Source organism: Passer domesticus, chromosome 5, assembly GCF_036417665.1.
Source record: "Passer domesticus isolate bPasDom1 chromosome 5, bPasDom1.hap1, whole genome shotgun sequence".
Lineage (NCBI taxonomy): Eukaryota > Metazoa > Chordata > Aves > Passeriformes > Passeridae > Passer > Passer domesticus.
Window position 1 is genome coordinate 44,426,236 of NC_087478.1, and position 15,685 is coordinate 44,441,920.

At 36.7% G+C, this 15,685-nt stretch overlaps 1 protein-coding gene across 2 annotated transcripts in view; it reads left to right on the plus strand.

Annotated features, from left to right (window-relative positions):
• The window catches only part of APAF1 (apoptotic peptidase activating factor 1), a 31,531-nt gene extending 22,083 nt beyond the window's left edge, over positions 1–9,448 (plus strand). For both annotated transcript variants that reach the window (XM_064419803.1, XM_064419804.1), the window contains exons 21-27: positions 813–938; positions 1,292–1,417; positions 2,841–2,960; positions 3,276–3,401; positions 4,155–4,280; positions 4,716–4,862; positions 7,816–9,448. In XM_064419803.1, the coding sequence (XP_064275873.1) occupies positions 813–938; positions 1,292–1,417; positions 2,841–2,960; positions 3,276–3,401; positions 4,155–4,280; positions 4,716–4,862; positions 7,816–7,959 (915 nt within the window). In that variant the 3' untranslated portion in view covers positions 7,960–9,448. The remainder of the gene's footprint in view (positions 1–812; positions 939–1,291; positions 1,418–2,840; positions 2,961–3,275; positions 3,402–4,154; positions 4,281–4,715; positions 4,863–7,815) is intronic.
• Positions 9,449–15,685: the final 6,237 nt, after the last annotated feature.

Consider the following 15,685-nt stretch of genomic DNA (forward strand, 5'->3'; position numbering starts at 1 on the left):
TTAGTAAGTGAAAAAATGGGGTTTGAGGGGAAATTTCTACGCTGATGTTGAAACTGAGTCTGGATGCAGAGGACCAGAACTCATCCCTTCCTGATGATGGGGTCTGGGGGCCCTCCAGGTGGCTCAGATGTGCACAGCAATGTGTACCATGTAGAGCACCTATAGAGCGGGTGGTGTTACACAGCAAATGCTGTAATGCTCCTAAGCTCTGTGTTACAGCTGAAGGAATCCTCTCAAACTGGGGCAGTGAGAAGTGTGAGCCCAGTTTGCACTAAAGTAAATAATGGCCACATTCTCACTGCTGTGAGCCCTGCCACACCAGGTGCTAGGTACACCAACATCCAAAGTGGTTTATGAAAGCAACTCGTAATTTAAAGTTTGTAACTGTTCCCTTTGGCATTCTCAGCTCTATATGATAATTTAAGTTTAAATTTAAAAATATTACAATACCTTAGTTACCTTCTGTTATTGAAGGGGTACTGGGGACAGTTAAAGGTGATATAGAGATTCTATCATTAGAAGGTATGAAAAGACACTTTATTATTAGAAATTTACAGTTTTTACAGAAACAATGGTGGACTTAAGACTTGATTGGTTTTTAGGAATTTTTTCTTACATGATTGGTGAACTATGAATAGTACACTTTGGAGAGCTATATATAAAAACTATGGTACAGAAAGAGAGATAATAATTGTTTGAATTCTTTCTTTTAATTTCTTATAGCTTTTACACAGTTTCCTAGGATTTTCCTGGGAGAACTTTGTTTCTCTGTTTAGAGGATGTGTAATTACTACAATCTTCCTATTTTACAGCTGATCAATGGAAATACAGACAATGTTATTATGCAGACAGCAGCTCAAGAATCCCCCATTTCCTGCTGTTGCTTAAGTGAAGATCTTAAATTTGCAGCTTTTGGACAGGAGAGTGGAACAATAAAGGTATTAAATCCTAAATCTGTTTTTAAAAACAGTAGGAAAACAATCTTCTTTATGCTTTTTCTTTTTAAATAAATGTTATTTGGATAGCTTCATACAATAATATTCTTCAATATAGTAATTAAATTTATATTTGTGAATGATGTCTACATTAAAATAACTTAAAGGTAATGCTAATAATCTAGCTGTGAATTTCAATTTACCCAGACTACACTAATAGGAATTTTTGGTTGTTCCAATCCAATGACTTAAAATCATGTATCTACAATCTCATGTAATTTAAGAAAGAATTTGCATGTTCTTGTTTTCCTCAAGGGTGTCAAATAAATGCAGTTACTGTATTCTTCATTGTAAAGGTACTGCAGTTGTCAGATGGGAAGGTTCTGAAGTCCTGGCAGGCCTACAGGACGGCTGTGCAGCACTGTCGATTTACACCCGACTGTCAGACCCTCATCTCGAGTGCTCATGATTCAGTTATACAGGTTTGGGCAATATTTAAAAAGATAATGCTGTAACTTACTTAAAATAAAGAGCTTTTGTTCTATAGATAATGTAAACTCAGTAAATTACTACTGTATTCTGCATATCTAGGGGCAAAGGACTGTAGAAAGTGTAGCTTTTATTTATGCCTTATGTGATAATGAATATTACATATTTTTACTGCTGTGGTTGCTAGAAAGGCTTTCAGAAGAGTAAAAGAGTCATTAGTTGTCAAACAAGGTGTCTCAGCAGTTCTGAAATGAGAGTTTGGGATGCTGTAGGTCTGTCAGCGTGCTTGCTTCCACTGTCTTGGGGACTGATGTAAAAAGTCCCCAAGCAGGCTGGTGTGCCCACCCTGTCCAGTGCAGTGCTGAAAACCAGCTAGAAATAGAGTGGCTGCACTAATGTGGGCTCAGATTAGGAACCTCTGCCTCTCATCGTGGTGGGTTTGCTCCAAAAGTGCATTCTAGTGTGTCTGTGTCCGCATTATCCACCTTAGGGCTGCAGTTCTGCAGCAAGGATCCGTGTCTCACTTGGAGCTTGCTGAGCCCTGGCTTGTTCTGCAGAGCACTTCAGAGTGCTGACAGGATCCCTAGGCACGTGATGGAGCTGCTCAGGAGCCTTCAGGAGCCCACACAGCCAAACTTGGAGGTGGAACAAAACCTCCAAAGCACTCCTGGGTGCTGATCCTCAGCCTGGGATCCTTCTCCTGGGTCTGCTGTGGGAAGCGTTTCTGCTGGCCCTCAGCTCCCTCTGGTGGGCTGAACCCCCAGGACTGTCCCCTCCACACACAGCTTTCTGTTCACCCTGCTGCAGGAAACCTCTTCCTATGAAAACTATTAAATCATTTCTATTTAAAATAAGTTGATGCTTAATAGCTTCTGTAGAAAAAATTTCATGTAACTCATTTTGCAATGAATAGTTGAATAGAAGATAGAAGTGTCATTTTGTTATAAAAACGCAAAACAAAGTGGAAGTTCATTAAAAATGCCCTTTAAAAATATGAAAGAAATCAAATTTAAATAAGTGAAACATGAGGTCTGCCAGGTGAAATAAGTCTATGTGTGGTAACGATCAAAGGTTTAAAACCCCAAACTACTGAGGTGTCTGAAAGCTGTCATTTTGGTTTTTTTTTTTTTGTTTTTTTTTTTTTTTAATTACTAGTGAATTTTAAGTATCAAATTCACTTTGCAAAGAAGATGATATGGGGGTATTATAAAGAGCTCTGTCATAGGTTGACCATTAAATACTATGGCACCCTCAATCTTCAGCATCTCCTTTATAGATTACTTCAATATCTAACATTTTAATTAATCACCACCACCACAAGAACTTAATATTAGTCCTGTTACTTAAAAAGTTAGTAAATGCTTCTTATGTTGCTGTTTCACTTTTTAAAAAAATGTATTTGATTTTTGTGATTAGGTATGGAATTGGCAATTGAGTGAATGTGTGTTTCTCAGAGGGCACAAGGAAGCAATCAAGGATTTTAGACTTCTGGAAAATTCAAAAATTCTCTCTTGGTCATTTGATGGAACCGTTAAGGTGAGTAAAAGAAATCACATCAAACACATTTGACTGTCTCTTGTAATATTTGGTATTTTCTACATTTTGTGTGGGCACACATTTTACTGAATCAATTGTAAAGTGTAAGCTGACTTTTAAGATGGAATTGGTGGATTTTCTATTTTCACTAAGATCTACACTGTTGTATTTTAACTATACCAGTGAGTATAACAAAATATTGGCCACATCAGAACTATCTAATTGAGTTTTATCCCTTATATATTGTTTTGTAAGATGTGTTTTAACCAAATTTTACTGTGTTAAAAAGTACCTTTTTTTCTGTATGTGTGGTAGGTTTGGAATATTACCACTGGAAACCCAGAAAAAGATTTTGCTTGTCATGGAGGTGCTGTTCTTTCCTGTGCTGTTTCACCTGATGGTAGTAAATTTTCATCTGCTTCTGCTGACAAAACTGCAAAGGTTGGTTACCTTCTGTATAGAAATAAAAAAGATACCTTATTTGTCCTGAAAAGTAGTCGGTATTTTTCATTTTGAGGTAACTAGTGATTATTCAAGTTATCCTGTTGTATTTCTAGTTTTAAATTTCCTACATCTGTCAACATGTTACTAAAGCTGCTGCAGTCATTTGCAATTGATCTTGGATATAATTTAAGCCTAGTGGCTTCTGTACAAATAAAATATGTGTTTGATGCACAGTTTTGTGCAGAACGCTTTGTTTATTTCTCTGTATTGATATGTTGATAGCCTGACATCCTTAATTTGTAAAGTTAAGAGAAATTTCTGAGACTTACAGTGAAGTTTCTGTTCATAGGTTCAGAAGACAGGTGCACAAAGTAGTGAACTGGGGCTGCCCCATTATGTTCCTAAAACATTCCATTAGATTTCTAAAGTATAATTTTGAAGTGATTGATGAATCCTATTTCTGTGAATGGCTTTAAACTTCCTTGTAAATATATAGGTTTCATTAAAAGGTATATTCCAAGGAAAGATACATACAGTCAGTTCAGTAATTCATACAAGTGCATTCTTGTGTGATTCAGGTAATAAAAAAGGAAACCAGACTCTACAGTATAACACATTTACATAAATCCACATACAAATATGCATATGTATAAAAAGTCTTATGCACAGTTTAATGCTAATGTCTTTTAGAAAGAAATTGTAACTGGTTTTGAACTTGTCTTTCACTCCTCTGTAATGTTTTCCATTTAGATATGGAGCTTTGAGAGTTCATCTGTTGTTCATGAACTGAAAGCCCACGAAGCCTGTGTGCGGTGCTGTGCTTTCTCTCCTGATAACAGACTGTTGGCCACTGGAGATGACAAAGGAGAAATAAGGGTACTGCTCTAATCTTGATGCTATTTTGTAATTCAGTTGATTGTCAGTTCACAGACAGAAGAGTTCTTATAGTTTGTGTTCTGCATGCCTAATTCCATGGCATTGTGGTGAACATTAGGGTGAAAATAGCAAAGTTTGCCACATAAGGCAGTAGTTTGTAAGCATATTGATAGATTTATGTTCCATGAGTGCGAAGGAACTGATTCACATGATTTAATAATAATTCTACTGTGAATTCATGTGTGATTAAATCCTCTATATAAGATACAGTTCTAAGACAAGATTTTTTAAAAATTATTTTGGCACTTCAAGTAGAATATATATTTGCAAGGTGGTTTTTTTTCTCTAATACAGAAAATGCATTTTACGTTTCCTTATTTGAGGCATTTCTTTCCCTGTTAAGTTTCCTTCTATAAATACTTCCTTCTCTTTCAGATTTGGGATGTTTTAACAGGTGCATTACTTCATTTCTGCTCCCCAGTTACTGTAGAGGAAGGAGAACCAACACATGGGGGTTGGGTAACAGACCTCTGCTTTTCTCCTGACAGTAAAATGCTTGTGTCATCTGGAGGCTATCTTAAGGTAAGCCTTGAAATAAAACAATACCCTGTCATACCTTACTAAATGGCAATGCTCTGACAGTTAAGACTAATTCAATACCCAGACCTGAAACATTTTACTTAATGCAAAGCTGCTTCATTTTTGTGATGGTCTAGCACTTTCACTTTTTCTCCTATCTGCAACTCCCCTGAAAAAGTCTTTTAAGAATTCAGGTTTGTTTTCAAACTCCATACATTCCATTTTTTTAACTTCAGATTTTCATTTGCAATGTCCTTCCTTAACATCTTTAATTGTAAAGATTCCAGTCATTTTTGTCTTCCTTAATATTACTCACTTTTGACAGCAATTATGTTCTTCATAATGAGCAGAAAAATGCTCTATATCAGGCTTTTTTTTGAGATACTGAGGTTTATATTTTGTAATAAGTACAAATCCAGAAGAAATTGCAGGTGATGATTTCTGCCTTGAAAGACATTTTATAAGTAATATTTGGAGGAAATCAGTGTTGTCATCAATCTTTCATTGGTTCATGCATCTACTGGGCATATGTTTTTTGGGGAAGGGGAAGAAATGGCCTTTTTTCAGTCTGTGAATGGTTCTTTGAAATTTTAAATTACTCTTGAGGTTTTGTGTTGATTTTCCCCCCTTGTGGTAGCCAGCACCTGTTATTGGAAAGGTGTTATCTGTGTGTGTGTGAAATGACAGGTGGCAAAGTTCTCACCTCGGAGGGATGGAGTTTAGCTGGCTGTTGGTCAGTCTCTAGGTGTTAGACATGCTATCAGACTAATTCTTTGAAGTCAGTAACCATGTAACAAGGAGTTGAAATTTCTAAGTTATTTTTGAAAGCACCTTCTGATGTTCATTTTATATTAAAGAATAAGACATACTTTATTTCCAGCTTCCTCCTCATTTTATCATGTGGTTGCAGAGTATGACATTGTGATACTTCTTAGAGTACAGAATGGTTTAGGATGTTAGGGACTTCTGGAATTCTTCTAGTCCAGCCCCTTGCTAGAAGTCGTTTGCAGAGTTAGGTAAAATTGTTTAGGGCCTTGCCCCATAAAATATTGTCCCCAGTCCAACAGGGTTGCCTCTGCGCCCTGTGAAGAGGGTTATCTTTAACCATATCTCTGTTATCTCTTACCCTCTTATTAGTTGAAGACAGCAGTCAGCCTCCTAAACAAGTGCAGCGTTCTTCTTCCATGACATCTGTTCTAGGTGTCCAGCCACCTCAGTCACCATGTGCTGGACTTGCTCCAGTTTGTCAGTGGCTTTCTTGTACTTGGGCAGGGCTCAACACAGTGACTGAACTAACAGTTCACTCAGTTTGTTACCTACCTGGTATTCCACTCAGCCAGTCCTCATCCCTCCAGTTTGCCTGCAGGGATGCTATGGGAGACCGTGCTGTCAGCATGGCTAAAGTCGAGGTTGCTGACATCCATGCTCTTGCCATGCTGCTTGGAGAGACACAATTTTTGTCAGCAGAAGTCAATTGGGTGCTTTAGCATGATTTACCTGTGGTGTATCTCTGCTAGCTGTTCAAGATCATATCCTTGTTTTGCATGTGACTTGAAGTGACTTCCAGAAAACTTGTTCCCATGATAATTCTGGACTTTGCAGTGAAGATTACTGACCTGTAGTTCCCAGTACCTTTTTTGCTCTTTGTGAAAGTGGATATGGCATTTGTCTTTTCCCAGTCGTGGGACCATATTCAATCACAATGTCTTCTGAAAGTATTGCATTTCTGCTTCTCTTTCAGGATCTACAGATAGATGTGTAGGATGTGCATGAAAACACATACACACAGAGCCATTTTGTAGGGAGATACTAGTCAGGGAAAGTCCAGAGCATTTCAGGAGTCTGGACCCCTAAAAGCTGGACTGAGCTGGACTCTAGACTTAGGTGATCAACACCATTAAATTAATGAGTCACCTTAGTCACAGATGAGGTGGATCCACCTGTGTACTATTGAACTTGCTGTGTGAGTGGCACCCACTGGCACAGCACCTGCTCATTTAGTCAGAACAAAGGTTCAAAAGCTCATTGAGGTCTGCTTTTGGTTTAGTTAATTTTTTTTTCTTTTTTTGAGGGGGTCTTCATCACATAACAGACACTTTAGGAACAATGGTTTTAATCAGAGCATTGTAGCTGAGTAGTTACAAATCTGTATTATGCACACAACTATAATGTTACATATTTCATCAGATGAGTAAGCTAAAAAGTAGTTATACCATCTGATTTTCAGTGTGATCGAAGCTGAAGGTAATCTGTTGTGATATTTTGCTGATGCACTCAAATGCTGCTGGAATAGAGCAGTGGAATAACAGCTTTGTGGTGGATACTGTTAGGTCCAGTTTTGCATTGGTCTGCAGTTTTTCTGAGAAATATGAAATTTCAGACTATGGTAAACTGATGCAGGTTTCTTGGTTTCTTTGTTAGTGCTAACCGCATATTCTAAAAAATATTAATTGTAATCTCACTGAAAAAGAGGTCAGTCCTACTAACAAAACTGCTACACTCCTATTAAAAAATGGTTTCAAACATATACATTATCAATCCTCTTGTGTGTCTAGCTAAGTTATCTGGCAATGTGTTTAATGTATTTATTTGGCTGTATGAAAATACATAATTTTTAAAAGTTTGTACATAGTTTTGCAGTTTGTCTATTGATTGCATTTTGTGATGGGGTAAGGGGCAGTGCCTGAATTTATTTTGTATATTTTCTTGAGATTTAACAGCTTAAGTCTTTCTAAGTTTCTTTTCATCTGAAAGCCTTATATTTAGTAATTAGGCCTAAACTTATTCTACTTCAAGTTTGTTTGTTTTTAATGTGAATTAATTTGATGGTTTTATTTTTAATTTTGCTTCTTTGGTAAAAGAAGTCAACTAGGTTAGCCATGCTAAGCCTGTTAATAGATTCTATTCTGAACTTATTTCACCTTACTGAAAGTGTGTTTTTATTATTTTTTTATAGTGGTGGAATGTAACTACTGGAGAATCCTTACAAACTTTCTACACAAATGGAACAAACCTGAAGTCAATACATGTGTCCCCTAATTTCAAAGTGTATGTGACTGTTGATAATCTTGGCATTCTTTATGTATTACAGAAGTTCTGATTAGTGGTCTGAACACTGCAAAGATAACTAATTTTTAAGCTGGAGAGAAGATTTTGCTTTGTCTGACAGTCATTAAGCTGTGAATTATATTTAATTGTTGTATTCATGTATATTTATGTATTTTAATGCATGTTTTTTCAAATGAACTTGCATTTAATCTTGTTTTTAATAAGAATATGATCCTTAAATCTTGATTTGCATCTTAAGTATGTTGCTTCCAGTTTTGTAAGGAAATTATATTCAGATTTATTCAAATTAGTTGAAATTAATATTAATAGCAGTGAAGAAAGAAGAAGCGAGTAATACTTGGAAATTATATTTTATACTAGGGCTGATGGCTAAATGCTCTCCAGCCATGAACACAATTGTGCAAGATGCAAAAAACCCTTTCTTTGGTGCAATGCAAAGATTTTCATTTAGTACAGAATGGGAAGAAGCAGGGGCATTCTTCATTTGCAGAATGGAACCAGCCATGTTGGTGCTCGACGTTCAAACCAAATTGAGAATATGTTCAGTTTACAGCAGCTGTGCCTCCCACTTGCAGTAAGAACTTCCATGCTTCAAACCTGTGGAGATAAAGCCCATTGTAGCAGGGATGAGCTGTTCCTATTAAAGGGAACATCCTGAGTCTTCTTTTCTCATGGCAAAATCTGAAATTCAATATTGTAATTGAAGTGGAAGAGACTGTGCCACATTTCCAGTCAAAGGATGAGTACAGCTAACCAGCTAAAATGAGAGTGGAAAGGGCTTAAAAGTTATGTATTGAAAATTATAAGAAGGTGTGAATCTTAGATTTTTTTTTTTCTTTTGGAAATAACATTCAGTTTATACTATGGAGACACTTTACTGTTGTCAGCTTTGTTTACATGGGATTCTATGCCCAGTTGATCTCTTGCCTGGTAATATGTGATTTTATGGTTTTTTAAAATTTTTTTTTTGTAATTTTTACAGTCTATTTATAGATTCAATATAGGGTAGAAATATCAATGTTTTGTACTAATTGTACTTGACTAATGCTTTCTGAATAATTGGGGAGCAATGTTTTATTTGGTACCTAATAAGTCTTTTTCTATTCAATTGCCTCTCAACTGCTATGAGCAACTGCACAAGCATGAATATGATTTTCATATTTTTGTAGCTGACAGTAGAACACTGTCTAACTACTTGATTGTAAAAAGTACAGTAGCAAGTATCTAAACTGGTACAGAATAATGAAATTTTTAGTATTTTTTGTGTGCATTTCATAAAATTTAATAGGCATTCTTAGTATTTCCCTGTTTTTGACAATCACCAGTTTTTCATCTTTTCCAACTTGAAATTCTACTCTTTCTAAGGTGCTGTTGAATACGGGTCAGTATAATCAAAGTACTGCTGGCAGAAATATAAAGAGAAGAAATTCAATAGAAAAGACCATGATGTTTTGTATTCCAAGTATGTACAGTACTTAATAAAGATGATCCAGGCAATATTGGCCAAAGTTGTAAATGAATTTGAATTCCTGAGTCAGTTTTTTTATACCTGGCGTGGAGGGAGAGTGCTGCATCTTCTGTTGTGGTTTTGTTTTCAGTCTAAACATAATGCTGCTTCACAAACTGCATCAAGAGTGCTTTGACAGGTGAGCAACAGTATTAAATATGGGTGTGGAGGAAAAAGGAAACAGAGGGAAAACAAAGTCTTGGAATATGTCCACAATGTTCAGGACAGAGTTGCTTCTGGTGTCCATTTTGTAGAGAGCCCATCAGAACCCCCTGAGTAGCTGAGGATCCAAGGAGCAGGAAGCTTCTCTTAGCCAGTATCCCTCTATCCCAGAGACTGTGCTGTCCTTACTGCTTAGGACCCTATCAGGCTGAACTTAGAGACCCAGCCAGGGTAAAAAGTACAGGAAAATATTTCCCATGAGAAACCAGGGCAGAAAGTTCTCTTCTCTGAGATCACTAATAAAATTCTGATGATAAGAAAAAAAACATGATCAGAGTTTAATGCAAAGAGCAAATGGTGCATGAGCAGAGTTCAGAGACAATTGCAATTTTGAAGTGACTAGGAAGCAAATAGCACAGAAACTTTAAGAAATGTGAGATAAATACGACATGCTTGGATGTTCTGGAAGAAGGACAGCACAGAAGTGCTTGTTGCTGGAACTGAGGAAGCTGTTCTTCACAGGTGATGTTGGGATAGTTGCATTCACATATGTAGAAGTCTGGAGTTGGCCGTAAAAAACTGAGGTGGAAGAAGAGAAATAGTGATGAAAATGTCTGAAGAGCCAAAGAATAGATCTGATTTACAGGAAAAGTATATAAAAATTCAAGAGAAAAATCATTAAAACAGGCGCCAGGAAAGCAACTTCTTCAATTTGAAATATTTAAGAAGACAGTTTACTGTAATAAAAAAAAAGTCTTGCTGTATCATCAAATTTGGCTGTTCTCTTAGATGTTACATGTATTGTAAAGGAAGCAAGAGAATTTGGCTAAAAGCAATTTTTATGTAGATTGAATATGAGTGCTCCCATTATCTTTTTTAATGTCAGATCAAAATGAACCAGTCTATATTCAAATTTAATTAATGAGCATTGTCAATTTTGTCTAATTCTATAACTGATATTATGTTTTTCTGAAAACAATTTGTATACTTCCTATTAACCATGCCTATCAGTTTCTGTAGAAGTTTTGAGTCTCTGCTTTGTCAAACCTACAGCTCCTTCACATATCACTTTTTTCTCTTTCCTTGGGAATTGTACCCATGTGTGATACAGCTGCTCTAGTGGATGCTTTGTATTGGTTTAAAGTGTACCATTCCTCCAACTGCAGTGTTCTCCTTCCCCCTCTCTTATCTTACACAGTTGTTTGAAATAGAACTGTGCACTAAGTGCCTGAGGTTTTTCCAAATAGATCTCTTGTAGTGCTGGAACGAGGGGGTAGAACTGGAACTGATAACCTGTTGCCAGTAGAGGACTGGCACCCACCCCAAAATTTTGCCTCCTTTTGAAAATTTCGATTTATTGCAAAATTGAAGTTTAACTTCAATTGTTTAATTGAAGTTAAACTTCCCATTACAGAATGCTGTGCAAATCACTGCTTTGAGGGGGTTTTTACAATTTTTTAATTCAGTGAAGTCTCTTTATGGGGCCCAGCTCCCCAGGTTGTATCTAGCTGTGGCATTCACGTTCTCTGGAAAAATCCCTTCGCCTAGGATTTTCTCTTGGGAAGCAGAGAAGCCTCAGAGAAAAAGGAAAACAATTCTTATCTCATTTGCTTCCCCTATGTTGTGCTCACATGTGGAATGTGCTTGGAGATTGTTTACCCACAGGTGATTGTTTCACTGGATTCTGGTGGGAGTTTTGTCTCATTGGCTAGTCAGTGCCAAGCTGTGTCAGGACTCTGGAAAGAATCACAAGTTTTCATTATTATCTTTTTAGCATTCTGTAAGTATCCTTTCAGTATTCTGTAGTACAGTATAGTTTAGTATTCTTTAATATAATATAGTATCATAAAGTAATTAATTAGCCTTCTGAGAACATGGAGTCAGATTCATCATTTCTCCCTGCCACGAGGGTCCCTGCAAATACAATATCTAACTACAACACAATCTGTCCCTATCACTGCTCTCCCGAGGTGTTTTGCAGGAGCTGATGCCCTTGCAGGTTTCTGGGGAAAGCCAGGCTGAGAGACTCTGACTCGGGTGGTTTCCTCTGTCCTGCTGGAACAGAACATTGCAGGGAGGCTGCCTGACTTCATCTCCAAGATGGAACAAATCCAGGATGGCAGCAGATTACAGAAAATTCAGGTATGGTTTTGCTATTGCTAGTAGAACACAGCCTCCTTTTGAGCTCTTAGGTTGCCCTTTCTCCTTCATAGCAAGTACAGACTCCATGGCAATGCCCAGGAGTGGAAAAGCCAGCCTTGGGGCTGTATTTGCCTCTGGTAGGATACCTGAGCTCTCAGGTGTATTTGTCCACCTTGTGCTTTCCTCCTCCTTGTGTCTACAATGGAGGCACAAATTTATTTGGGTTCATAGATGGTGATGATGATGATGCCCAAGAGCTCTGAGGATTTGGGGCATCTTATTTCTGTCTTGATTTCAAGAAAAGCAGAAGCCAAATGACCTTTACTGTTTGGAGGACAGGGAGGGTGCCAGATACTTTGAACACTTCCAGTATGATTTTTTTTTTTGCTTTTTCTGTGCTCAGTTTCACTTTGTTCTTTCAAGCTAGGAATGGGGCACAGTCACTGGCTCTGCCAATATGCAGTAAGATGTTAAGCTGAGACCAAGCTTGTTTGTGGCTGGAACTCTGCAGTAGATTGACAGTAGATTGATTGTGTTTTTCAGCACTTCAAAGCTTCTGTGGTGTGTGCTGCTATCCATGTTGATGTTGGTATTGATGTGGGCTTTTTTTTTTGGGAGGTGGGGGCCAGTGGGCTTGGAGCAGAGATGCTGGCTTTTCTTGGGTTTAAAGAGGCTTTTCTTCCAGGTTAATTCACTGCACAGCTTTCTTCTAGGAGGGGATTTTATGAGAAACCTTCCAACTAGATTTAATAGAGGCCTAGGCTGAGACTGTTAGGGTGCATCCTAAGGAATATAAAGGAGTCAGAATTTCAGTCTGCACGTGTCATTGACAGCTTCATCACTTCCTATATCATCTCCTACAGTTGCACTTGAGGGATATAGCACAACTGGGTGATAATTAGACGAGAACTATTTAAGCTACTTGTGTGTGTTTGTTCAGGAGGATGAGAAAGCTAAAGTATCTTATAAGTGTTTCAATAGGCACTTTCTCTCTTGGGGCCTGACTGTTTACAGAACAAATTAGCTTCCTGTGCTTGTTTCCATTTAACAAACCATATGTTGTACATAGGAGAAGTGCACTGAGAATGGTTAGATTCATGTCCTTCAGGCTAGAGAGGATTCTCGTTCTGTACTCAAGAGGCATCCTCTGAGTACTACTTACCATGCTGCAATTAGATTCCATGTGTTTATGTGTATTTTTAATCTCTTACTGTATTAGCTTCCTTCAATTTACTTGTGTCTCTGATTTATTTTTAGCTTTGTTCAGTTTCTGTAATAATGTATGACCTCAGATGAGTTTTGAAAATCATGATGTTTAAAATAATTCAAAATGAGGCAAAGAAAAATTTACACATTCAAACTCTTCAAAAGTAAACATGATGCTCCTTAGGTAACGCATGTGTTATTTCTAATTTATAAATGCACATGAAGTATGCTTGATATTTAAAATATCTTTTATTTTACTTTTCTAAAGGATTAGGCTCTTCTAATTCTTCTCTGTAACTGTATAGAAAATATAATTTCTGTATCACTTTTCTACGGTACTTTCTAGCACATGATAGCAGTGTTTTATTTCTAAAAATTACATTATTTGCCTGCCATATCCTCCAAAGACAGTAATAACTGTTCATATTCCTCTTCCTCATTAGAGTCAGTATTTGGGTTGATAAGACTTTGTAGCCTGCTGGTTCAAACTCTTACTTCAATGCTAAGAAATCTTAGTCTTGACACATTTTGAGAGCACATTTTCCTGTCCCAGAGTAACAATGAAAACATTTCTTTTTGTGCTTCCCAGTTATAACTACTTAAATTCCTCCTTTAATTTGATATTGTGATCAGTCCTGGCTGTTGTTTATAAGCCCCTAGGCAGAAGTAGTGTAGGGAAAAAGAGATTAAGGAAAGCCTGAAAAATATACTTATGGTTTAACAGCCCTGAAATAATACCTGAGAGGAATAGCATATTTTTAATTTGAGACTTGGAAATGCTTAGAGCGTTTTTAGTAGAGAATAGATGAATGAACAGACATAAGCATAGGCCAATGGAAATTTGTCTCTAAATACAGATCAAACATTTAGATCTAAAGAATCCAGCCTGAAGCCAATAATCATGTCTTGATGGTTGAGCACTCAGTATCTACACAATAAGGTAAGATATACTTCAGGACGCTGGTAGCTCCTGATTTTTTCAGTGTATTTGCATAATTTCTTAAAAGGTGCTGTGAAGTTTATTTAAATTCAGTACAGGATAGCAATATAGGTTTATATTTCCAGCTGAGATCTTGGAGAGAATGTGTGGTCTAACCAATATGTACCTTAAATTTCAGGACTAGAAAATGGACGAGAAACAGTTTTAAAGAGTTTGAACAGCAGAAATGTTGCCAAAATTTTACCTCTATTTGAGTATATGTTTAACAATAGCATGAAAAAGATCACCTGAATGTGTCTGAGTTTTCTAAATATTTAAAGAGATGTTTTATTGTCTTGCAGATGTTGCACTCTCAGTGTATCAAAGCCAAAGAGTTGTAGTTTCTCCAATTAAAAAATTATAGGGCAGATACTACTTTTAAAAAAATATTTCTACACTATCAAAGATTCAGGTATTAAGTTGTTGTTTTGAGTCAGTAGCTGTTTTTTTATAGTCTGGAACACTGGGTTTGAGGAAGATCTTACAGGTACACATTCATTCAAAGTAATGGTTGAGAGGCCAAGCTGAACTTGTGGAAGAATTGTTTTTCACTATGAAATTGTATCAGTGAATACCTGCCAGAGATAGGTGCAATTCAACTGAACTTCATGTTACTTGGAATTTTCTTCACAGCATATTTTGATAATTTAAATTTGATTAAAAATATATTAAACACGGTGGCAATAAGTGATAAGTCTACCAATTAGAGTGTTTTATCTCCTTTTCCCAGAAATATCTTTGTTGAAAGGGTTAAACTTTTAGTAGCTATAGAAAAAGAAGTCTATTCCTTGAGCTATGATCTACTTTTCCTCTTAAGCTTCTCCTAGGTGTGAGCTCTTTACATGTTGCAGTTTCCCAAGCTCCTGTACTACTCCTTACATCTCATTTTTAGTCCTTAATTAATTATGTCAACCTTCCTTCAAATGAGAGGTTCCACTGTTCAGGGTTCTAGTATTGGTAGTGTGAGGGGAAGACTCACTGCAGCAAAGTTGGATTTCACTGTTCTTTTTTTTAATCAAAAAGTGACTATGTGGAATGGAACATTTTCTCAGTTTGTGTTCTGGATCTCTCTGGTTTCTTCAGCAAGTAACAGTAAAAATAAGAGTGATCTTTAACAAGCTGTTACATTTATGTGTTATATATCATATAGCTATTTTTTTGCTAAAATACAAATTTAGGAAATTAAGATCTTCTCTGAAAATTATGATCCTTTCTATATTTATTTTTATTTTGCATACAAATTGCATCGTCTTCTTTTCAAAAATTAAACCACAGTGCTTCCAGCTCATGCAATTTGTCCCTCCATTTTGCTTTACTTATTTTGCTCTTTATTTGAGTCTATGATGGATCACACATTACTTTAGGATTGTTATATATCTGCCAATGAGTTTGTTTTGTTTCTCATTTGGAAAATGAGAATTTGATCACAGTGAATACTTTGAGCAGTTAGCAGCAGATACAAGAGGTCTTAACTTTGTGAGAAAGAGTGTATCACACTTTGGATGTCTCAGCTGGAATTAATAGGTATGATAGGAAGCAAGGGGCTTGGAACTTGAGTGTCTTCTGTTTAGAACGGGTTTTTAGCTACACTTGAATTCTAACAAAATGCTTTTTCTATTGAAAAAGAGATTTGTTTTGTGTTTCTAGATGGACTGTTCATTGTTGCTGAGATTCCTTGAAGGGGAAAAGAGGAGTGTTTTCAAACCCAGTCAGAATGTCAAAGTGAGAACAGCTGAGTTAGGTATTGTAGCCCAAGGACTT